Source organism: Myxocyprinus asiaticus, chromosome 39 (assembly GCF_019703515.2).
Source record: "Myxocyprinus asiaticus isolate MX2 ecotype Aquarium Trade chromosome 39, UBuf_Myxa_2, whole genome shotgun sequence".
Taxonomy (NCBI): Eukaryota; Metazoa; Chordata; class Actinopteri; order Cypriniformes; family Catostomidae; genus Myxocyprinus; species Myxocyprinus asiaticus.
This window is the reverse complement of record NC_059382.1, coordinates 3,745,568-3,770,921: the sequence shown is the minus strand read 5'-3', so window position 1 is coordinate 3,770,921 and position 25,354 is coordinate 3,745,568. Positions and strand designations below refer to the sequence as shown.

At 39.4% G+C, this 25,354-nt stretch overlaps 1 protein-coding gene across 1 annotated transcript in view; it reads right to left on the bottom strand.

Moving 5' to 3' along the window:
• LOC127429873 (metabotropic glutamate receptor 5-like) overlaps nucleotides 1-25,354 on the bottom strand; it is a 75,144-nt gene that overhangs the window by 6,709 nt on the left and 43,081 nt on the right. Inside the window, exons 4-7 of the mRNA XM_051679186.1 lie at nucleotides 4,423-4,658; nucleotides 3,448-3,694; nucleotides 3,086-3,254; nucleotides 533-659 (exon numbers count right to left, since the gene is read on the bottom strand). Of these exons, the coding sequence (XP_051535146.1) occupies nucleotides 533-659; nucleotides 3,086-3,254; nucleotides 3,448-3,694; nucleotides 4,423-4,658 (779 nt within the window). The remainder of the gene's footprint in view (nucleotides 1-532; nucleotides 660-3,085; nucleotides 3,255-3,447; nucleotides 3,695-4,422; nucleotides 4,659-25,354) is intronic.

Here is a 25,354-nt window from a genome sequence, read left to right as displayed (position 1 = left end):
ACCCAACATAATCCTTCATTGTAAATGTGGTGGTATAAATAGATGGCAATAAAGTGTGCAGGCTGACCACGGGAAGACAGATTTGATAAGTTCAGCTCAAGCGATTTTGATGCTGTTAACCTTTAAGCTGAATGACTTTGTGCATTTGCTTTTCCCTGAAATGATTTATTCCTGTGGTACACAGATATCGCTGTCTCTCCTTCTCTCTTTCTCTGTCTATCATTGGCAAAGAGAAACACAATCATGCACTTTTGCAAATAACTTGTTTTGGTCATGATTTTGGATCCCAAATGGCACTCCATGAAATGTTAGATTTCTATTTGAGGATCCGTTTGTGTTTTGGGTTCGAGCACTTTGCAGAATTAGATTTACAGAACTGGATGGGTGAAACATGTTATTGAAGTCTCAACAATGCAAACACAAGCAGTGAATTCATGAGAATTGGGGTCAGATAGATCTGTGTCATCGCTCTGATCTTTACAGAAGCCAAACAGTCTTTATTCGCCGGTGGGTTTATCTTTTGTTTACTCACCGGTGAGGTCATCTGTGGGCCAGGATCCCAGTTCACACGCTCGACACGTGTACTCGTCAAAAACAAACTCATTTTCTTTACAGGGAGTGCACGTCCAACAGCAACTGACCTCTCCTTTACGAATCACCTGCAGATGGGGAGGGAGGGAGAGGCAAAGAGGAAAAATGCATGTTTGTTTATTGTGTTATAATAATCTCATCAAGTTCTATGAAGCAGTGGTTCTCAAACTGGAGGGTTGTGACCCAAAAATGGGTTTCCGGTCTGTTCTGACAGGGTCACGGACAGCAGAGAAACAATGCTAAATGCAAATAATAAAATGCAACAAACTATATAATCATGCATAGGTAGGATAGTAAAATACATAGGCTGATCAACTTTTACAGGGAGGAAAAATCTTCTGTTGTTGCCGTGAAAGGCTGTGCATCCAATCAAACAATTGAGTGTTTTGGCAGAAATTCATCTGTCAAAATGATGTGACATGCCCTCATCTTGAACAAAACTACACAAGATAAAAGGAAATATGATCTAGACTACATTAAATACAGATTCACTTGCAGTGAGGATAAACATGGTTTGTACTGACTACATTGTGTTTTAATGGTGAAATATCATCTGCAGAGAGCATGAAACCATCAAAATTTAAGAGACATTTAGAAACTAAACATTTGAACTATAACAAAAAATAGCTCATTAAATTGAAGCTATTTATTACATCAAAGAAAATTATTTGTAAATTTCTAGCAGTTCTGATTGGCAAAATAAATAATATTAACTGATACTTATACATTTAACAGATAAGTTTATCCATAAACAGCAGCAATTAACCAAATATTTTGCTTCCAAAAAAGAAGGTAAAGTCCTTTTTAAGGCTGTGATGGACTTCATGTTCGTGAACCGCCCAAACAAACTGATTCACTAAAATGAACGGGAGTTTCCAAGAACCGATTCACTTAACCCTTGTGTTGTGTTCGTTTAGTTCTAACACATTATGTGTTCCCGGTCAAAAATGACCGGCCCACAAAGATTGTTAATAAATCTCCCATACTGCATATATTATCAAAATATATTGCATTAGATCTTTTTATCAACTTATTTTTTAATAATTATGACAGGTTTTGCACTCCTTTTTTGAACATATTTTAAAATAAATATATTTTTATTGATGGAAGGATTAATTGAACTGAGTTTATACCGGGCCAGTGGGGGCAATCCCTGCAGAAAACAAATAAAAATAATAGTAATTACATAATAAATTAATAACCACTTTTTATGCTAAGAGGCTAAGCTAAGAATCTGGACTTTACAATGCATATAGCTGATCCTACCAATTCTTAAATAATACTTTTTAATTGACTGACAAATAAGAACTGTTTTGTTCTCATCATTTGCAAATTTGTTATCACAACAATTATATTCAGAGTTGGTAAACCATAAAAAAGATTAGATTGCTATGTGTTATATATCGTTGGAAAGGTCTCAATTTATTTCACTCAGACGCCAAACTGCAGTGAGTATTAGTGAATGAAATTCCAACAGACACACGTAAATATAATAAACAAAAGAGTCTTTGTGTCACGTTTTTCCTTATTACTTCCTGAAACATACATATACATAAACAATGACACAACGTAACTTACAGCAGACTATCCCGATTCAAACGAGCCTAAACACAACATGATATGATAAGCAGATCTTGAAATATTCCTCAAAGTGTGTCTATAGAAAGACGATGCACAAAAAGGTGCTCTACACACAATGTGTGTGTGTGTGTGTGTGTGTGTGTGTGCGCACATGGCTGAGGAGTTTGTGTGTGCAAACACATCTACATATCCACATATGTGCTCATCTAAAGGATTGGGATGCTGCTGAACACTAGATATTTCTATGTTTTGTAGTCTTATCCATTCATTTCCAATGGCCGGTCATTTTTGACCGGGAACTCAACAGCTGTAACAAAGCGAAATAAAAACAATAAAATGTAAAGAAAATGGTCCAAATTTATGTTGTGTTTTCAGATACCATATGTGAACAAAGTTAAATAATTTTATTCCAATATTGGATTAAGTAAAAAAAAGAAAAAGTAAAAAAAAAGTTGTCAGGGTCAAAATGAACAGAACACAACACAAGGGTAAAGTTAATTAGATTTACCAGTGCTACACAAAAGAGAGAGGATTACTCCCTCGGCTTCATTGCTGCAATTGCAATATGATATGACAAATGTAGCGTTTTGTGACACTACTCGTTGGAAAATGTAGCACGTTCCTGGAAAACGTACACTATTGTGGAAATAACTGAGCTACTCTCACGCTACAAAAATGTTAGTTTGTTTTTCCTCAACACTGGCTGAGATTTAATCATTTAAATGTTGCCTGACATTCCCTTTGACATTAAATACAATTCAAAATGTGTTTCTGGATCAAAGTGACTCAAAATGATGCAGCGGGCCACTTCAAAGGGTGATTCAAAGACGTGTATAGCTTTCTGACACAATTATTGATTAAGAAACATAATGTGGCATTTTGAGGGTTCATTAACAGGTCACAGTTTCCTGACCTTGATTTGACCCTTATCACAGGGCTCACTGCACACTGATTTGATGATGTCATCTTTGTTGGGCCAGATCTCATTGTCATTGATTTGTAGACCGCTGTTGTCCCAGCTGCCCACGTTTGTGTAGTCGAAATAATCTTTCCCCATCTTCTTAAAATTCATGATCACGTAACTATAAACAGTCAAACACACATGGACACAAACACCAGCAATTCTGATTTAATGTATTGATTTAATTAGGATGAATGGAAATATGTTATTTCTTCTCTATGAAGGGTTAATTTACCACATATTGACTAATTGATTAACTGATTGATAGCCTGACTAGTCAGCTGATTGGTTGGTTGCTGGATGGATGCTCCTACCTCCCAGGTGAATCTCCATTCTCGTCAAAGTAAATGTTCTCTCCGGTGACTCCAGTGAAGTTGGTCTTCATGAGGAACTCCAGGAGTTTGGCACCATCGATGGGTCTCATGGCATCACACAGTCCCACCATACCAGGACAGAGAGACTTCTGCATGTTATGAAGCCCATAGGCCATGCTATAGATTGCATTAATCACAAAACCCATCTTCGTGTCCTGAGCATACTGCTGCCGTAGAGAATCTCGTTCTGAGGCAGAGAGAGATAGATTGGGGTTAATGATAGATAACTAACACATCTTACCCTGCTCATACCCTTCAGGGAGGTCAAATGAAAATATAACTGTGCTAAATTGTTTATGTTCTGTGAAACTGATTATGTATAGTGGAGAGACCCACATTTTCTTCTGTGTTTCCATCTGAGTAAGAGGGATGTATTAACTGTCCTCATATGTTTTCCTATCAGAAGTGGGGTGATTTGGAATTTTTTTTTTTTGCTCACTAATCTTGTTTAAAGACAAATAGGTACTTATTCAGATTTCAGAAGCCAATTGTGTTTGTTATCCTTTTTTCTTTTTTCTTTTTTTCTTTTTAAATGGGACCTTTTGAGGACGTTTCCTTTGAACTGATACAGGCACCCAGATAAATGGAGCCAATAAAAAACCCGAAGTAATGGAAGGTATGATATATGAGGAGGAAGACTGAATGAAAGAACATAATCATATGCTCATCAAGAGTCCAGTCATGAGATTTTGCATTTTGGAGGGAAAGAGGTTCTTTTTTTCCCCCACCATTTTATATGACTCAAAACGGTTATGGCTTTGCTTCGTTATGGTGCTTATTTTTTTCTTCATTTTTGAAGCTCGACAGTTCCTCTCCCCATTATGAAAAGTATATAAAGTTTGCAGAATGGTTTTGTCAACATTATGATGATGATATGATAGGGTTCTAGTTGTATGAATTGTGGTTGCAACTCACTGCTGCAGGTTCGATTGTATTTGTTGTTGTCTTGCGGGTGTCCCTTCAGTCTGCAGTGGAACCGGTGCTGCCAGAACTCGGGGAACCAGGGATTCCGCAGGTTATTGTCCGGACGTAGTTTCAGGTAATAATCGTCGAACCACTTGACATCTGCCGACTGCAGCTTTATCGTTATCCCGCCGGCGGCCTCTCGCCCATACCCATCAGTCACATCATAACGGTCTGCCCACCCATCACTGTGATTGGAGGAGAGAAAGAATTAGTGTGTTAAAGCCAAAAACTGTTTTTAACCCAGTCTGAACTAAATGCAAAGAGAGAAAGACTGGGTAAATAGACAACACTACTTTCTATTGCGTTCTTCACAGGCTGCACGGCAAAACAAACATCAAGCACGACCAGTGCAGTCAGATTCACAAACGCATGATTCTTATGAGCTGGTTCTTGTAATGAATGGGACAAAAAGACTCAGAGTTATCAGTTTAAGATTACGTCTGGACTTTCCTTACACCTCATTTTCCACAGTATGCGGTACTATAGAGCGTTTTCCAAAGTCTTCATTTTCGGTGGAGTGAAACGCCGTGCATATAGCGCTTTCCACAACAGACGTCGTTTCAAAGGAACAGGAACAGGAAATTATGCTATAACAGAAAATATAGCTGTAATGTCTTAGTCATCATTGTGCAATTTGATAAAAATCTGATTGTAGATTGTGCTTTAATAAGTAAATAATATTTGTATTGAGACCCCCAGTGAGCAAGCCAAATGTGACAGTAGCGGGGGGGGGGGGGACTCCATAAGATTTTGGTTAATAGAGAAAAAATAACCTTGGGAGAATCAAGGCTCACTTTGGGAGCCAGTACCCTTCTAGCTAAACAGCATGAATATAATTCCAATATTAGTTATTTATGTGTAAAACGAGTCATGGTTTAAATTATTAAACTAAGTAAATGTTAGAGGCCAATGTTTAAACAAAATAATTTTGTATGAACTGTAAGATTAGTAACAAAGCCTTTGAAGCCCATCCTGTATAACTGCGGAAGTGCACGTAGATGCAGTGTCCTTTGTTATTTAGCTGATGAAGGCTTTAGTTGGCAGTTAATTAATTGTCTATGTATTCCATTTTAAGGGAGTGTAGTCTATCCTTTGACCAAGATGATACAGGCAACAGTCAGTAAGGGGGATAGCAGTCTGGCTGGAAGCTTATGGCAGGTGATTTTGGTGAAGTCCATCCTGAGTCCAAGGTTCAGACAGTGGCACATGAAGTATCCCTTGTCTTGGAGTTGGCATCAATTCATCCTTTGTGAAGTCCATCATAGTAGACTGAAGTGAAGTCTGGCTGGCACAGGCTGCAGTTAGTCATCATCACTCAGCGACACATAGCACGCCATTGTTTTCCAAAGTATACAATACTAGAGAGCATTGAGAGTTTTCTAAAGTCTTCGTTTTTGGTGGAGGAAAACACCATTCCTAACATCATCTTTTCCCAAAGTATGAGATACTAGGGACATTTTCCAAAGTCTTTGTTTTCAATGGAGGAAAAGAGTGTTCCTAACGTCATCGCTTTCCAAAGTATGCAATATTAGATAGCGTTTTCCAATGTCTTCACTTTCGGGTGGAGGAAAACGATGTTCCTAATGTCATTGTTTTCTAAAATATGCGATACTAGAGAGCATTTTCTAAACTCTTCGTTTTCGGTGGAGGAACCACTCCTAATGTCATCTTTTTCCAAAGTATGGAATATTAGAGAGCGTTTTCCAAAGTTTCCGTTTTTGGTGAAGAAAAAACGCTTTTCCTAGCATCGTTTTCCAAAGTATGTTATACTAGAGAGCGTTTCCAAAATCCAAATTTTTGGTGGAGGAAATAGCTGTTCCTTATGTCTTCGTTTTCCAAAGTATGCGATACTAGAGAGCTTTTTCCAACGTCTTCATTTTAGGTGGAGGAAAACGGTGTTTCAAAAGTCATCATTTTCCAAAGTACGTGATTCTACAGAGTATTCTATTTTTATCCATTCATTTTCAATGGCCGGTCATTTTTGACCGGGAACTCATCAACTGTAACAAAGTGAAATAAAAACAATAAAATGTAAAGAAAATGGTCCAAATTTGTGTTGTGTTTTCAGATACCATATGTGAACAAAGTCAAGGAATTTTATTCCAATATTGGATTAAGTTAAAAAAAAGTCATCAGGGTCAAAATGAACAGAACACAACACAAGTTTAAAATTAATTAGATTTACCAGTGCTACACGAAAGAGAGAGATGCAGGTCGGTATGGGTTGCTTGGTGCCCCCACTCCACGAGGGACTACTCTGGTTAAGTAATTTTTCCATACTGCTTGTTTCATTTGAACTGTTTGGTCGGACATGTGCAAATCCACATTTTCACTCCCGACTTTACGTTTGACTTCTGGAACATTGTTTTGTGTTTGTGTATACTGTATTGTTGTAGTGTTCTGTTTTGATGTATTTATATTTGTTATTGCATGTAAAGCACTTTGAGCTTGAGAAAAGGCCTATATAAATTAAATGTATTGTTATATTATTATTATTAAATGTCACAAAATCAATGCATTTTCAAATGGAAACTTATTAAGGTGTGGTCACACTACACTTCAGGGTCCATTCACTCCCATTCAAACGCATCTGAATGACGGAGACCGGAAACGCATGGTCATGTGAATTTCGCGTTTCGCTGCACAAAAAAGCTGACCTGCAAATTCATATAAGAATACATGTAGAAGATTGAAATGTTACGCACTGACCTCTTGACTCAATAAAAGGATTAATATTTCAAAGCTGTGTGTTTTTAATGTTGCAGGTGAGTAGAGAGTATATTTTAACATTTTGAATAAAATAATATTCGTTAATGATTATTTATTAAAACCAGAGGCCCTTGTGCGTGACATAGTATCCAGTCCATTGAAGTGTCCAAAATAATTGTCCATGCTCAATGTCTAGTGTGACGGCGGCTTTGGTGTGGACGTGGCCTAAATCAGTGTGACGAATCCTTCACTGAATGAACCCACTGAATCAGTTGGAGCGGTAATTGAATTAACATGTGACTCACTTACTGAACAGCAGTCATTAATGTCACAATTGCAATAACCATCAAAAAATTGTGATAATATTTTTTGTTAATTTTGCACATCATTAATTTACAACAGTTTTTTTTTATTATTATTTTATGAGAAACAATGGTGTACATGTATGCGTATATTTATGTGTGTATAAATTCAGTTCAGGCACATGAAGACTACCTGAAATGTGCATTCAATGATACAATTGGACAAATGAAATCTTTTTGATACAAATTGCCAATTAAATGATCATCCGCTCACAAATGACTCATTATTTACACCGCCTGTTATGCCAGTTTTCCCAGTAACCATGACAACAAGAGGAATATTTTTAAAAGACTGATGATTCTTCATGTGACAATCTCACATACATCTGTAAAAATGTTTGAAGAAACAGAAAGAGAACAAAACAGACAATATGGCATTGAATAATTTCTTCTGTAACACCTTTGCTTTAAACCACACACACACACACACAGAGAGAGAGAGAACAAAGCTTCTGTGTACTCTGTGTGTGTGTGTGTGTGTGTGTGTGTGTGAGTGTGTGTGTGTGTCTGTGTGTGTGTGTGTGTGTGTGGGCAGGTTTAAGTGGTTTACGAGGACTTTTTTTAGGTTACAAACTGGTAATTACAAGGGTATTATGCTATAAATGTGGTTTATGAGGACATTTCTAGTGTCCCCATAATTCAAATCACTTAAAAAATATACTAAATGATGTTTTATTGAAAATGTAAAAATGCAGAAAGTTTTTTGTGAGGGTTAGGTTTAGGGGTAGGGTTAGGGTTAGGGGATAGAATCTATAGCTCGTACAATATAAAAATCATTATGTCTATGGAGAGTCCTCATAATGATAGCCGCACCAACATGTGTGTGTCTGTGTGTGTGTGTGTGTGTGTGTGTGTGTGTGTGTGTGTGTGTGTGTGTGTGTGTGTGCTTGCTTCCACTCGTCAATTTCATCTCTGCAGGCAGGTCAGTTCGAGAAATCAACCCCGGGTCAAACGTAATACCAAAACACAGACAGAGGTCACAATTACACTCGAGTTCCTGTCACAATACACTTCAGGACAGTTGAGGACACAGTCACCCCCATAATGACACTAGGACTGGGTGTAAAAGAGCTCTCTCTCTCTCACACACACACAAACACAGAGAGTGCAGATGGCATCATTATGCGTAAACTCATCTGGCACCCTGCGCGTTTGTGTGGAGGTGCTGGTGACCTCACAACTGGCTGCAATGTGATTGGTTGAGAATGTAACCATGACGACAGCATTGGTGTAAATTATAATTAGGGGATTCCGAGGGACTTTACAGAAAATGATCCATTGTGTGTTTGTGTGTCTAGGCTGTGGGCTGTTAGTATGTGTAGGTTTCCCACAGGTGAACTTTAATGCTGAAAGGTTTCTTTCCAATCTCAGGAGACATAGAGCTGTTCACATACTTTTTTTGGTGCTAGCCTAGCACTGGTGCTTGTGAAAAAATATTTTAAGATTTATGCATTTTAAATTCGTAACAAAATTCCATCAAATTGAATTGAGTAATCTTTAACGAAATAAAAAAAAACGAAATATTTTATGTTTTATTCATTTAACTTTGTTAAATTACACAATAAAATTTGATGGAATGATGCTATGAAATTGCATTAGCACAAGTTAAAATGTATTAGCACACAGAAAATTGATTAGCTTTTATTTGTTCCCTGTTAACTTTGTCTCAGATGTTTCTTTAAAATGACCTTTGGATAGATAAAAATGGACACAAATGACCCTAACCCTACATATTTGTAAGAGCAATAAAAATTACTGTGGATAGCATAGCTTTTTTTTTTTTCACCCAATTTGGAATGCCCAATTCCCAATGCGCTTTTTAAGTCCTCATGGTCACGTAGTGATTCGCCTCAATCCGGGTGGCGGAGGACAAATCCCAGCTGCCTCCACGTCTGAGACTGTCAATCCACGCATCTTATCACGTGGCTTGTTGAGCGCGTTACCGCGGAGATGTAGCGCGTGGGGAGGCCCACGCTATTCTCCACGGCATCCACGCACAACTCACCACGCGCCCCACCGAGAGCGAGAACCACATTATAGCGACCACGAGGAGGTTGCCCCATGTGACTCTACCCTCCCTAGCAACCGGCCAATTTGGTTGCTTAGGAGACCTGGCTGGAGTCACTCAGCATGCCCTGGATTCAAACTCACGACTCCAGGGGTGGTAGTCAGTGTCAATAGCTACCCAGGCCCCCAAGAAGCAAGAGACTTTAAATTTTGCAATTTCTGTACCACCAGCATCACCAAATGGAATTGCAAAAATAATCATGGTTTTCAAAAATATTTCCTGAACACTCCACTTCTACTATTGCTTGGACAAACAGATAATCCCACCCCAGACGTACGCCATTGGCTAAGCAATTATTGCTATGCCAGACTGGATTGCTCTAACAAACAGAGCAATGTTTTGATATATACAGTTATATACAGATCATACAGTCAGTTTTCAGGGAAATCAACTTAAGAATGAGAAAGTATTTAAAATCAAATTACAAAGATCGCCTTTGCTCTCCATCAAAACAATTGAGATATCAAAAAGATCCAATTTGTGATTTCTCTTTCCTGTAGGGTACTGTAGATACTATGCATGTGTAGAGAGACAGAGAGAGAGAGAGAGAGAGAGAGAGGGCACCTCTTGCCACTGTCACATTCCAAGGTGAAGGATTAAACAAAAGGTGACTAACAACATAGTTCATCATTCAAATGCGCTCTCATCTGGAACAAGGGCTGCACACCAGAGATAACTTTAACCGTGTTGACAGACAAACACTGGCAGAATGTTGTTGGCTGTCTCTGCTGTTGCGTCAGGGGCACAGATGTCATTTCACTGCCAACTTCCTCTCTCTCCACTATCCCCAGAGCTATCACGGTTTTCCACAAAACAGTGTTCTGAAGAATTGTTATTTGTTGCAAATTGTTTACTCCTGAGATGTATGAACCATGTGGGAAATGAATGAGTCAATGAACTGCATTTGTCAATCCAGCGAGTATGCAAATGTCTGCGAAACAAGTACAGAATGAGAAACTGTTTCCTTTCGATTCAGTTCACTCGACATTGCGGTAAACGCTTTTGGGGAATTCCCTCCCTGATGATTTAGCTGAAGCGCTTGAACAATAACGCCAATCCTGAGATTGGCAATGGTGTTTGAGCCCTGCCCCTTTAGGTGCGCAGTTGGCCTATATAAGCGGGTGCGGAACACCATTTCTTCCGAATTTTCTTCCTTCAAGATCAACATCGTCTCGTCTTGATACGACAATCATCTCGTCTTGAACAGCCCTCCCTTCGCCATCGACGGACACCAGCAGACAGGATGACTCATCGCCTGTACCACTCACACACAGTGAGAAGACTCACCCCTCCCCTGCAGTGTTCCGGCGAAGATTATCTCCGCCTCGCCGTCGAAGACGCTTTTTGGTGAACAGGTTCTTTGCTTGAGACGCTTGGTGTTGAACATAGCAGTGCTTCAACGAGACACCCCCGCTTCCCACAGCCTTCCGGCAGGAGATATTGTATCCTTTTCATATACGTATTAGTATGTTGAACATAAAGAGCCATTTGCATGCAACGCGTCTTTTTCAATATGTCATTCCGTAAGTGTTCTGCATGCGAGTGGCACATCCCGGCGTCAGATGAACATGAGAGCTGCATTCACTGCCTGGGCCGCGCTCACGCCGAAGCGACTCTCATAGAGACAGACTGCACTCACTGCGAGGGCATGAGTCTCCGGACACCTTTGTTGTGCGCAGGAACTCACAATCTCCTCGCAGAGAATGTGATGGAGATTGTTCCGAGCTGTGGCATACACAAAGGTGCTGCAGCCGATGTCTTCTGTTCCAGAGTTAGACGGCGGGCTTCGGCCCATTTTATATCCGAGACACTTGAATTGCATGCTCGCAAAGCACCCGTTAAAAGCAGTATCTCAAAAACAGATTTTAACACGCATCTGCTCTCTGGCCGATTTGCATCAATAGATCTAAAGTAAGCACACGTACTTTCATGTACGAGTTACAGTTCGTCTCAGGCTGTATTAAGATTCGTATTCGACGGAACAGCTTATTAATTCAGAGTCCTTTCTTTGGCTCTCCAATTTCTAGTCAGCATCAATACTCGCTGAGCTACCCAGGCCCCCGAAGATTTTTTTAATAAGTCACCGCCCTATAGGCCTGTTACTTCCTATTCTTTTTCAGGTGTTTTTACCTCAGGGGGTATGACATCACATAGTGAGGCGTGATGGGACTTGGTTCCCCATAGCGATTCTCGCAATGTCGAGTGAACTGAATCGAAAGTGAACGCCTCCGGTTACACATGTAACCTCAGTTCCCTGAGATGAAGGGAACGAGACATTGCGAAATCTAGCCTCACTACTACTTCAGAGTTTCGAGGTTCGAGCGATGCGCTCTTGTCCCTCAGTCAGAAAATTCTGAAGAAATGGTGTTCGCAGACCCGCTTACATAGGCCACTGTGTGCCTAAAGGGACGTGATGGCTGAGATTTGCGATGGTGTTTGAGGACCACCATTGCCAATCTCAGGATTGGCGTTATTGTACAAGGGCTTTAACTAAGTCATCGGAGAAGGAATTCCCCCAAAGCGTTTACCGCAATGTCTCATTCCCTTCATCTCAGGGAACTGAGGTTACATGTGTAACCGGAGGTGTTTCCAACTGTTGTCCAGTTACAGCTACACAAACAATATAAGTGAAAACAGGCAGGAGTTTGCATCAGATTTTGTTTAAAATCAACATGAACTGGCACTGGCAACCCATTTTACCACCGTAATGTTTAAAAAACTTACGGCAGGACTTTACTTTAATGATACGTTGTCCAATGGAATTACTATGCTTATGCTTTTGTGTCTCGTTGTACGTATCGTGGCAGTTTCCTGGTGAAATGAACACTAGAGGTGCTACAAGAACAATGACTTTTATTCACTTTCAAACAAATAACGAGTAAAACAGCAGATTATCAGTTCATAAACTTTTACTTTTCATCCTGTTCCTCACACAATGCTATCTCATGACATATAAACACTTTTACTATAGCGCATGACTTATTTTAACATTTGCATTACATAACCAACCACATTTACAAGCTTGTTTAAGTGTAATCAAATTGTGTGGTAGTTTGACTGATAGAGTGTTGCACTTGCGATGCAAATGACCGGGGTACGAGTCCTGAAGAGCACGTGAGTTGACACGTGAGCCGAAGGTGTCAAAGCAGCACCACAAAATCACGTGGTTACTTCAGCAATTGTGTTTTTCATCTCACCTTTACTTTTTCTGAAAGCATCTGTTAGATTTAGGTGTAAGGTTTAGGGTAGGGAGTTTGGTTTTGTTGATTTAAAACTCGATAGAGCATTAACATTAAAAACCTCATCTGTTTGGGAGAACTGTTAACTCGCTTTTAGCGCCACTCAGTGGACATTTTACCTCTAAACTGTGGCAATGCATGTAAGGAACCATTTAATATTGCAAAAATGTCACCACAGTCACATATTTTTCAAAAGATCAGGCAGTTTTATCCTCCAGGCATTGATTGGATTGTAAAAAGATGGCATCTCGATGTATTCCAATGATAACACTCTTTAAAATCTATCGTTATTTGCTATTACTGCTGTATCCTTTCTTAAATTGATCTTAACTGGCATTTAATTAATGCATTAACTATTAATACAATTTTAGAAAGGCTGTATTACCTTAAACAGTAGCCTACCAACGCTGAATTATGCACAACAAGAACAGGAACAAATTGAAAAAGGGTAAATTTTTATTTCACGTTGACTTTCCCCATTTTGCCCATCCAGCCGATGAAAAGATGTCCTGCTGTCTCTCTTTTTCTTTTTCTCTCTTTCTTACTCTGTAGCAGACAACTCCATCATCTCCATCAGAAAATGCCTGTCTCTGTGGAGACAAGGACGCTGATCTCCATGGCGATAGATCTATTGCTGTTTGACAAACCTGACAGCAACTTTCAGAGAGGAGCTTTTGAATTTTAGAAAGAGCAAGACAGAGTAAGAAAGCGTGATTGGTGAAAGGTTCCATTTGTTGTTCCTGGCAGGCTACTCAGCCTTACAGGCTCCGTATGGTTAGGATTAGGGCGGGGGCGGGGTTAGGACATCTGCTGCCTCCCAGGAACAAACTGAGGCACCTTTGTACAACATGCGTATGAGAGAGAGAAATAGGAAGTATATGTGTATGATAAAGAATACAGAGAATAAACATTTCTCATTTCTTTACATCTTTTGTTTTAGAAACATCCCTAATCAGGTCACACCTACTGTTTCTCTCTCTAAGTGGGTGTGTGTGTTGATGTCAAGCATAATGTCAGTCTTTATTAATGTGTTGGCTGGGTTTTGAGCAGGCATTTAAAAATAAGCCCATGCCTCATCAATCAAACATCCATCACTGCAGAAACATTAATGTAACACTAATCCAATGCTGATTAATATCATATGAGCCACCCATACACACATTCAAATGCTCTAATCTGTTCAAAAATGTTAAAATATATTCTCCTATCTCCTATACATAACTTAATGCCGTGCAAAAAGATATTATGTGGTTCCTTACATGCATCATGGCAGCTCCGATGTGAAATGTCCACTGAGTGGCGCTAAAAGCGAGTCAACTTTTCTCCCAAACAGATGAAGTTTTAAGCTTATTCATGCTAGCACCATCTTTGATTTTTAATGGGAATGTCAATGAGGTAGTGAGGGACAGACTTACCATCTCTTCAATGGCACGAACGGTATAAAGCTGTATAAAGCTCCTAGATCACATCTGATTTTCCACAACTCATGTTGTCTTGAGTTCTTTGTATATTGAAGGTTCTTGGACAGATGTTTTATCAATGTTTTGTCCATGGAATGATCCAAAAACACTTTAAACTGCAGTACAGCCCATTGAAGCGACTGTAAGTTTGTCCCTCACAGCCGTGTTGCCATTCCCATTAAAAATCAAAGATGGTGCTAGCGTGAATAAGGTCTATGCTCTATCGAGTTTAAAATCAACAAAACTGACGTACCCTAAACCTTAAATCTAAACCTAACCGATAGTGCCAGAAAAAGCAAATGTGAGATGAAAACTTTTTTTTATGGTGCCTCTGTGACACTTTCGACTCACATGTCGACTTGTGTGCTCTTCAGGACTCATACCCTGGTCCTTTGCATTGCAAGTGCAACGCTCTGTCCATCAAGCTACCATACAACTAGACTGTAAGCTTGTAAATGTAGTTGATTACACTATGTAGCACAGTTTTTGTTCCTGGGTAGTAAGTGTTATTTCCTAATTGCTTATGCCTCAAAAGTATAGAAAATGGCTATTATTCCCCACAAACTTTGCTTTTGTACCTATTTCCAATGAGAAAACGGGAGAATCTGTGTCTTTTTGTTCACATAAAGTCAGAAAAAAACAACATATGAATCCAAATTAACATGTATTTTTACTAAAGTAATACAAAAATGACTACAAAAGATTTAGAAGTGAGTAGTTTTTCGAGATTTACGATTATACTGTAAATCACTTTCACGAATCAGCCCCCAAATGTAGTCTCCCATCATGTTCTCGTTATACTGTCCTTGGTAGCGGCGTTCAAAGTCCAGTATATCCTGATGGAAGCGCTCGCCTTGCTCCTCCGAGTACGCTCCCATGTTCTCCTTGAATTTATCAAGATGAGCATCAAGGATATGTACTCTGAGGGACATCCTACAGCCCATTGTGCCATAGTTCTTCACCAGAGTCTCAACCAGCTCCACATAGTTTTCAGCCATGTGATTGCCCAGGAAGCCCCGAACCACTGCGACAAAGCTGTTCCAAGCCGCTTTCTCCTTACTAGCGAGCTTCTGGGGAATTCATTGCACTCCAGGATCTTTTTTATCTGTGGTCCGAAGAAGACACCGGCTTTGACCATTGCCTCAGACAGCTTAGGGAAGAAGTCTTGAAGGTACTTGAAGGCTGCCGACTCCTTATCTAGAGCTCTGACAAATTGTTTCATAAGGCCCAATTTGATGTGCAGTGGTGGCATCAGCACCTTCCGAGGGTCCAACTGTGGCTCCCACTTGACGTTGTTCCTCCCCACAGGGAACTCGGTCCGCTGTGGCCAGTCCAGCTTGTGGTAGTGCGCCTTGTTGTCCCTGCTGTCCCAAAGGCAAAGATAGCAGGGAAACTTGGTAAAACCGCCTTGGAGACCCATCAGGAATGCCACCATTTTTAAGTCTCCTATGACCTCCCAGCCGTACTCATCATACTGCAAGGCATCCAGCAAGGTTTTGATATGTATCCACTTAGGCAGCTTATGTTTATTCCTCTGTTGTCTGTGTGTGAAGTGTTTGTGAATATGTGTGTGTAATGAAATGTTCTATACAAAAGACCTCTCCCATGTGTGGGCGTCTGCTCATCAACATATAGACCTCAAAGGGCTCGTGTGTGCATATGTATGAGTGTAAGTCTGTGTGTGTATACTATGCAAATGTGTGGGCGTATCTAAAGAGCTTCGTGCTCGCCACGGTGAAACTGAATATCGGAAATATATTAATAAATACAGATATGATGTTAAATGTGAGCTTCACATACATTCCTGAAACATAATTTACCTGTGGATATTATTGCCTCATTTAACCATCTGTAAAAGCAACCATTTAGATTGGGTTTGTGTCTTTCTGCTATCTATTTATTTCTATCAGTTTACTGTCAGGAGAGGAAATGAACAGGCAGACGGATATGGTCTGCACTCATTTATTTGCAAAGGATCATATCTATCCATTCGTTCACACAGCTGCGCCCAAAATCTTATCTGCCAACACATGACAGAATACACACTCTAGAAAATTCACTTCTCTTGCTATTTATCTCCTCCCATCTGAAAAAACAACAACTCATAAATGAAATCTTTTTAAAAACCCTATGAAATCAACATTTGAGTTTTGTGGCTCTTAGTCCATGTATGTTAGTTCTATATGCTGGTGTACTCCAAAACATTAAATTTTAGTACATCAGTGTTGGTGAAGCTACTTTGAATCTGTATCATCCTAAGCTACAAGCAACTCATAACTTAAAGTAGTTAACCTACAGTCAAGCTACTCTTTTAAAAAAGTTAGCTACACTACAAGCCACTAACAAAAAGTAGCTAACTACATTGAAGCTATTCAAAGAAGAAAATATTTGTAGACATATAACAATTCGATTATATAATTTCATGTACATAAGTTGCTACATAGACTACAATAGTTGATTGATTTGTCAAAGATGTAACTCACATGTTGTCCTTATGTAGGAACCATTAATTTTTGGGTAAACTTACCCAATTATGTAATTTACTGGACATTAAATACTTTAAAAAGGGGTGTTGAAGTACATGGAAACAATCATTAATTTTTGCAATTACATTTGGTGCTGGTAGTGACGTAGAAATTGTGCACTGTGGCTTTAAATTTTCCTCTGGGTCTCTCGCTCTCTCAAGTCTATTAACCTGTCGTTCAACTGTTGTTCAACACTGCTGAGTGCTTTACACATCTCACATCAATACTGATCAATACTCAAATCCCAAATCAATAAACAGTACCTCTAACACGGATTAAAACAAACATCTCTCCGAGGAAAATCAATGAGAAATATCTGACTGTTACACACACACACACACACCATCATCTCCTCTTCCTGTTTGACATTTTTTGCTTATTTTTTTGTGTATTTACATGACAAACAAAGGCCGTTAAGATTGCAGAATTGCTGCCATGACAACAAGGAAAACACGCCAAGATTTTACAGCAAACATATGCTGATCAGCATGAGGTGATGGAACTCAGAGAACACTTGAGCCTGATTTATACTATGGAAGAAGCCAAACTGTTTGCTCCTGGACAAACTAAAGCACCCTAGGCGAACGAAGCCGGCGTTTATACTACGCCAAAGTCTTTCTAGCAACTCAGTCCATTGTCGGCCATCTTTGGGATGCTCTCGTGAGGCTATTTCCAGTCATGACAGTGCAACTCCTATCTACTTGAATTGGGAAAGACCGAAATCTCAAAAATGGTTGGTCAAGATTACGATCAAAGAAAATATTTTAAATCAGCAATTAAATTTATAAATTGTGCTTCTTTGCCTCATATTATGCTAAACAAAATGCAATTTCCCCGGCTTGTATAGCTAATGCACATGCACGTTCTACAGTTGATTGACAGGTGATGTCTGTATCTAAAAGGTGATTGGCTCTTTTACCTATAAGGCGGACATCCTTTCTACATCGGTTGACCGTTGGGCGCTAGAGCTCCTTGGTTGGGCGTTTCCCCAAATCATTTAAATAGAAGTGGCCGTTTCTGCTAAATAGTCTCTGACTACGCGCAACGTCGTTTTAAAAGTAGTTTGTCGATGTCACAATGTTTAACATACTGTTCCATCCACAAGTAAAGCCAGTAATGCAGGTTTTTCTCTCCGCTTTATTAAACTTGTCACGGCCCCTTCCACTTTTAAAAACCCCAATCTCTCTCCACTTATTTGTCGTGGCCGCACTGTCTTTGTAAAGTTTGTGTTGCAAATCATGTAAAAAAGTTTACTTCCGCACAATCTCTGAGAGACAGTCTTCAAAGGTATCCATTTTAACAACACACGCACAATTCGTTTTAACCAAACATCAATGCTCTTCAACCAACTGAGTTCTCCTAGGTCAAGAATTTCAGTGACGTGTGTGAACAGGAGAAATATCACCAAACTAACACATTGGCAGAACAAAAACATCACTGCATTTTGTTATCATTTGTAGGCGAACTAGGCGAAGCTTGTTCGCCCAGTAAGTACATAGAATGGTGTTACTATACCTATATTTTTGCACAAATATTTTTACGTGTCTCGTTGGACGTATCATGGTAGTTTCCTGGTGAAATGAACACTACAGGCGCTACAAGAACAAATTACTTTTATTCACTTTCAAACAAATAACGAGTAAAACGGCAGTTTATCAGTTTATAAAGAATTACTTTCCGCCATGTTTCTCAAACAATGCTATCGTATGACATCTAAACACTTTTACTATAGCGCATTACTCATTGTAACGTTTGCTTTACATAACTAACTACATTTACATGCTTGTTCAAGTGTGATCAAATTGTGCGGTAACTCAACTGATAGAGCGTTGCATTTGCGATGTAAAGCACCAGGGTACGAGTCCTGAAGAGCATGCGAGTCGACACGTGAGCCGAAAGAGTCATAGAAGCACCAAAAAATGACTTGGCTGCTTCAGCAATTGCATTCTTCATCTCACATTTGCTTTATATGACACTATCGGTTAGTTTACATTTAAGGTTTAGGTAGGTTTACAAACCGCATCTGTTTGGGAGAACATTTAACTCGCTTTTAGCACCACACAGTTGATATTTCACCTCAGAACTACCACGATACGTGTGATAAACCACATAATATAGTTTTGCTAAAATGCCGCCACAGTCGGGTAATGTACCAAAAAAACTTGGCTGGTTTCTCTTCTTTTCTTGTCTCTCGCTCACTTTTCTCTTGTTGTTTTGTCTTTTATTTATTGCAAATGCAACTGAATGTGCACACACACCCTAACAGATCAGAGCAGGACAGCCTCAGTGTGTGTCAACCTCCATCCATCAGTGAGACAGACATCTATCTCGTTGATCCTTCACCTGTTGTACAGTCTGACAGTTATGACCTTGTCCAAATGAATTGTCTTGTGACCGTACAGCCAAGAACAAACCCTTCTCCTCTCATTATCTCCTGTCATCTGTAAAATGTTGTGATCACTTTAGATGAAGTGAAGTATTTGGATGGACAAAAGAGCATTTAGAGAGAAAGAGAGTTTAAATGATCGAATGGAGGATTAAGGGAAGTGTTTTTGAAAGGGAGAGGTGTCAGAGATTGTATAGAAATTGCTGTGTTTTCTCCATTCGTTTAAGTCAAGGCATAATGGGCGATTTTCAAGCGTTCAGATAGCTGAAAATAGAGTGCAATTACTATAGCCAGTCAAAACACTGGCCACAGCTGTCCTTCACACAACACACATTAAAACAACACAGAACACACACACACCATGAGCTCGAGTGGAAGAGGATTCCTGCCTAATCTCATGAAAATTATGTGACTGTGGCGACATTTAAGCAAAATAATATTAAATGGTTCCTTACATGCATTGCCACAGTTCCGAGGTGAAATGTCCACTGAGTGGCGCTAAAAGCGAGTTAAATATTCTCTCAAACAGATGAGGTTTTAAAGGTTAATGCTCTATCACAAGAAATTGAGTTTTAAGTCAACAAAACCGACCTCCCTACCCTAAACCTTAAACCTACCTAACTGTTAGTGTCATTTGACAATTGCTGAAGCAACCTGTCATTTTGTGGTGCTTTCACTTTTGGCTCACATGTCAACTCTTCAGGACTTGTACCCCGTTCCTTTGCATCGCAAGTGCAACACTCTTTCAGTCGAGCTACCGCACAATTTGATCATACTCGAACAAGCTTGTAAATGTAGTTGTTTATGTAATGCAAACGTTAAAATGAGTCATGCACTATAGTAAAAGCGTTTAGATGTCATAAGATAGCACTGTGTGAGGAACCAGGTGAAAAGTACGTGTTAATGAACTGACAGCCCCTGGTCACAATTCACCCTTAATTGTATGAACGCCATATGCGTTTATGGAAGAAAGTAAGTCATACAGGTTTGGAACAACATGCGGGTGAGAAAATAATGAGAGAATTTCCTATTCCTTTAAACATGGGGTCAGTTTTATAGCATATATCAGTAAGACTCTCTCTATCCCTGTGTTTTATCCACCCACTGTTCATCCTTTTTATGTTCCATCTTGAAAAATGTCAGGCTAAGTGGTATGACTGTGTGCTTTAGGCCTGCTGGGGATTAGATTCATGAGGTCATACATACATGCTGTGTCCATCTGCACACACACACACACACACACACACACACACATTGAAATCTGACAGGACAGAAAAATAGACCCACTGACGGCTACTGACTCTTACCCTCAATTATCTCTCACACCCACAAATCTGTTAAATTTGGCAGACAGATTACCGGGGGGTACTGGCAATCTTGTACACATTCACACACACTCATATGTGTTACCCACAGGGTTTCTCACACTGAAATGCTCCTGTCACTCTGATTGACAGGTCAGGAAACTTTGAAACAGTGGACACACACATAATCACTCAACCCTTTCAAACATTCTCCTTCTCATTACTTTTTTAGTATTCTTCCAATATAGCCTTGAACTAAACTGGTCTTGCAGTTAAATTCGAACTAAATACAAATGCACTGATGGTGAGAACAGCAGTATACTCCTGACAGTTGTTTGCATACATCGCATAGTACACTTCTTCACCATAAATTGCACTATTAAAAACATTTTTTAAACGATGGAGTAAAAATCATGTGGACTGATGGGGCTCATGGCCCCTAACCACATCCTCCACAGTTTTAGCAATAAATGTGTTAAGAGTTAATATGCTTTATTAATAAAAAAATAATATTTCCTTTCTTATATGCTAAAATGAGAACTTTCCTGACCCATGACTTATAAGAAAATATTCTTTTATATGTTAAAAATATGTTGTTTTTATTTTTTCAATTATTTGTCTTCTTTATCTTATTTATGTATACATTTTGGTTGATTTATACATATTTTTTTTTAATCATTTTTAAATATTTTATTTTATTTGTTTATTTTTTTCCTTCACCTGTATTTGTCTTTATGACTCAGCGATTGTATTCGTACATTGTTTGATCTTATTGAATATTTATATAGAAAAAACTCCACAGTTTTAGCACCATTTGTGGACTTTTCAAACGGACCCTTACCCACCATAGGTAAACTTTCCAACTTATATCAATATTAAATTAGCGATCTGGAATGATTTCACCGTGACGCCATCTGACCAGCTTAAATACGGGGCCAGTCGCGTCCTGTATTGATTCGATATGGGACGCATCATTTTATCTTTAAATACGGGACGATCCCGTATTTTATGAGACGGGTGGCAACCCTACACAAAATAGACATGTGAGTGCAATTACTCTTCGCAGTGATCAGACCTATTATTTTGAACTTGTTTATGATAAAACAGGTGAGTAAATCACATAAACTTCCACTGAAGGAGGACCAGAATATAATAGAGGACCTTTCTTGGCCCAGTAAGCAACCAACTAACACCCTACCTCAGGTGTGCATTAAACACCAAAACACAGGTGATGATGTTATTTTGAACAGTTTATTCTAAAAGCTGTCAAGCTCTGAGCAGCTGTCCCTGAGATATGTGGAGTTACGTTGTGTTTGAGAGTCTGTGCTAGTTCATCAGCGACACTTCTAGAGCCAGAACGAGATATTCATTAGGCCTCACTTTAAACTCTCACTCAGTCTGTGCTGATCCCACCCTCAACGTCTAAATCTGAGGTTGGGGGTGTTGGTAAGGGTGACAATTCTGTTGCCATGGCAACAAGCCTTGGAAGGGTTTTGATTCCGATTCCGTTCAGTCTCTAGCTCGCAGTGCACCACTGATGGAGCCAGAGAGAGGAAATGGAAAAGAATAGTTGTGTTGAGCGCAACACACACACGTTAGCCGTCATTAGTCAGTTAGCGCTCGGAGTGTGTGTGCAGGGGCGTAGATTCTGGGGGATGGGGGGAGGTAACCCCCCAGTAATCAAAACAAACAAGCAAGCAAGCAAGCATGGGGGGAGGTAACCCCCCACCCCACCCCACCCCATTATTTATACTATGATCAATGGAAACATATAAATGCTTCACGCTGCAACCCCCCCCCCCAACATACAAGAAAAATCTACACCTTAGTGTGTGTGTGTGTGGGGTAAATGCTTCGAGTAGAACAGGGCTGCGTGTCACATGGTTCATAAAGATCAGCGTCGTGAGAGTTCAGTGAGACAGGTCCATTACCGCTGACACACGGACGCGCTGTGTGAGCTCACATATAGTTTCATTTCTGTAAACCCCCCTACAGTCGGCCCGTGGCGGAAACAAGAGGGAAAGGGGAGGTGGTGAGGAGAGACAGCAATTTTCCCTCCCCATTTTGAGTATTCTGTTATCACTCCAACTACGTTCACGAAGCTTTGCTTTGTGTTCACTCCATATCAAAAATGTTTTACCCGGTCACAATCCACTGTTAAGTTCTTTCAATATTTTTGTTTTTCATATCACTGGAATCTGGGCATAAGATATATAAAATATTCAATTAAATAAAAAATACTTGGAGAAAAGTTTCATGTTTTCTTAAAATACTGTCATTAGCTTCTTAACGTGTTAGGCTTACGGTAAATCAATGTCAGTGCAATATAAAATAAAGTGTAATGTTATAATTTTACAATAAATAATTTGTAAATATGGTAAATATAAAAAGTTTGCTAGATTTACGCTTCTAAATAACACAGAGATGCATCATTGCAATGTGTGAAAAGAGTCCATAGCTACTTTCACACATGAAACCCATTTAATTGCAGTAAAATTGCCAGATTGCCTTTTCTGTATGTACCACTGTAAAAAAAAAAAAATCTTTGAAACTATCTGTCCGATTTCACTAAATTTTTTGACTCCAAAAACGTTAAAAAGACGTTAAAGGAATATTCAATACAAGTTAATTTCAATCAACAGCATTTATGGCATAATTTTGATTTCAATTTAAATTAATTATCAAAATTAATTTCTGCTTGTCCCTCCTTTTCTTAAAAAAATTAAATATGGCTCTCAATAAGTAAATGGGGCCAATTTGTAAACATTAAAATTAGGGCTGTCGATTTAACGTGTTAATTCAGTGTGAAATTCAAGCTTGAAGTACCACCTGTTTTCTCCGGGGGGCAGTAAGCGAAACTTCAGCTGTTCAGGCAACGCACATCTTATACAGACAACAAACCACACTTACCCACAGCAGACAGCACAAGATGTGTCTCGATCTTGCATTCAAACACAGCAAATACGAACTAAGGGATCTCAAGATGTGTTCTTTTAAGTATTAAACTACGTTTAACTTGACACAGTGACCTAAAAAGGTATGTTTATGATGTGATGCAACCAAAGAAAGGCACTCCAAAAGCGTCCGTCTGATGCATGTGTACATTGACGGGTCCTTAGACAAGCCCTCACAATTAATATCTGACAGATATACAAATTCAATTGCAAAATGGATTGCTGTGAACTGTTGGCCAATGATTGGCTTATGTTCAGTAATATGCAAATAAACAATAGAATGGATTTTAAAGCCGCTTTTTGTGTTGTCTTATCAATGCTTAACTCCTCATATTTTTTATAATATATTTTAGCAATATCACACTCGCAATCATGCTATATGACCCTACATCAGCACTGCTGTAATGCTGAAGTTGTTTGTTTAAAGCCGTTTAAAGCTATTTCCTAGCTTTAGTAGTGTAGTAGTAATACAAGCGATCACGCAGTGCTGTTTTATGTAAACACTGGCTGACACGGATTCACTTCACGTCACCTAACTGGCTCAAATTACACACAAAAATGATCTTTTGCCACCACCTGCTGGCTAACATATGTAATGTAAAAAAAAAATACATGTAAAGAGACACACATACAGTAGCTCTTAAAACATATGCACTGCTCTTACACTTCAGTTTAGAACAGCACAAACACAAGTGGAGTGATACACACAGTGAAGCGTCAGAATGCTGAGACCATCAGTGCTCATGGAACGTCTCTCGTCCAATCAGATTCGAGGATCGGAATTAACTGATGACATTGGTTTTATGTTGGGAAATATATATATATAAATGAAATATCTTGCTTGCATAAGTATTCAACCCCTGTGCTGTGGAAGCTTCCAGGTTACACCGATGAAAGAAATTGACCTAACGGAGGACACAATTACTTTACCATTGGCATCCACCTGTGAATCACTGAAGTTGCCATCACATTTTCTGGATAAAAACCCCATTGTTGAAGGATCATTGGTCAGGCTGTGAATCTGAAGGAAAATGAAGACAAAAGAGCATTCCACAGAAGTTAGAGATAAAGTAATAAAAGTGCATAGATTAGGGAAAGGGTACAAAATAATATCTAAATGTTTGGATATCCCAGTGAGCACAGTTGGACCAATAATCAGGAAGTGGAAGCTGCACCACACCACCCAAGCACTGCCAAGAAAAGGCCATCCCTCAAAACTCAGCACTCTAACAAAAAGGAGACTTGTGAGAGAAGCCGCAGAGAGGCCAACAATCACTTTGAAGGAGCTACAGAGTTCAGTGGCTGGGAGTGGAGTAATGGTGCACCAGTCAACCATATCAAGAGCACTGCATAACGCTGGCCTGTATGGGAGGGTGGCAAGAAAGAAGCCGTTACTCAAAAAGTACCATCTGAAGCACGTCTGGAGTTTTCCAGAAAGCATGTGAGTGACCCAGCTGTGATCTCAAATGAGAGCAAGATAGAGATTTTTGGCCAAAACTCAAAGCGCTATGTGTGGCACAAACTTAACACTTCCTATGCCTCAAGACACATCATCCCTACAGTGAAGTATGGTGGTGGCAGCATCATGCTGTGGGGATGCTTCTCATCAGCAGGGACTGGGCATCTTGTTAGAATTGAAGGAAGAATGGTTGGACCAAAATAAAGGGAAATACTGCAAGAGTAATCTTTTACCTGCTTCGGCTGCTAAAAAAACTGAAGCTTGGGAGGAAATTCACCTTTTAGCATGAACAACCAGAGGCCGGAGCAACATTGGAGTGGCTCAAGAACAAAAAGATAAATGTCCTACAGTGGCCCAAAGTTCTGATCTCAATACTATTGACAATCTGTGGCACTATTTGAAAATTGCAGTCCAC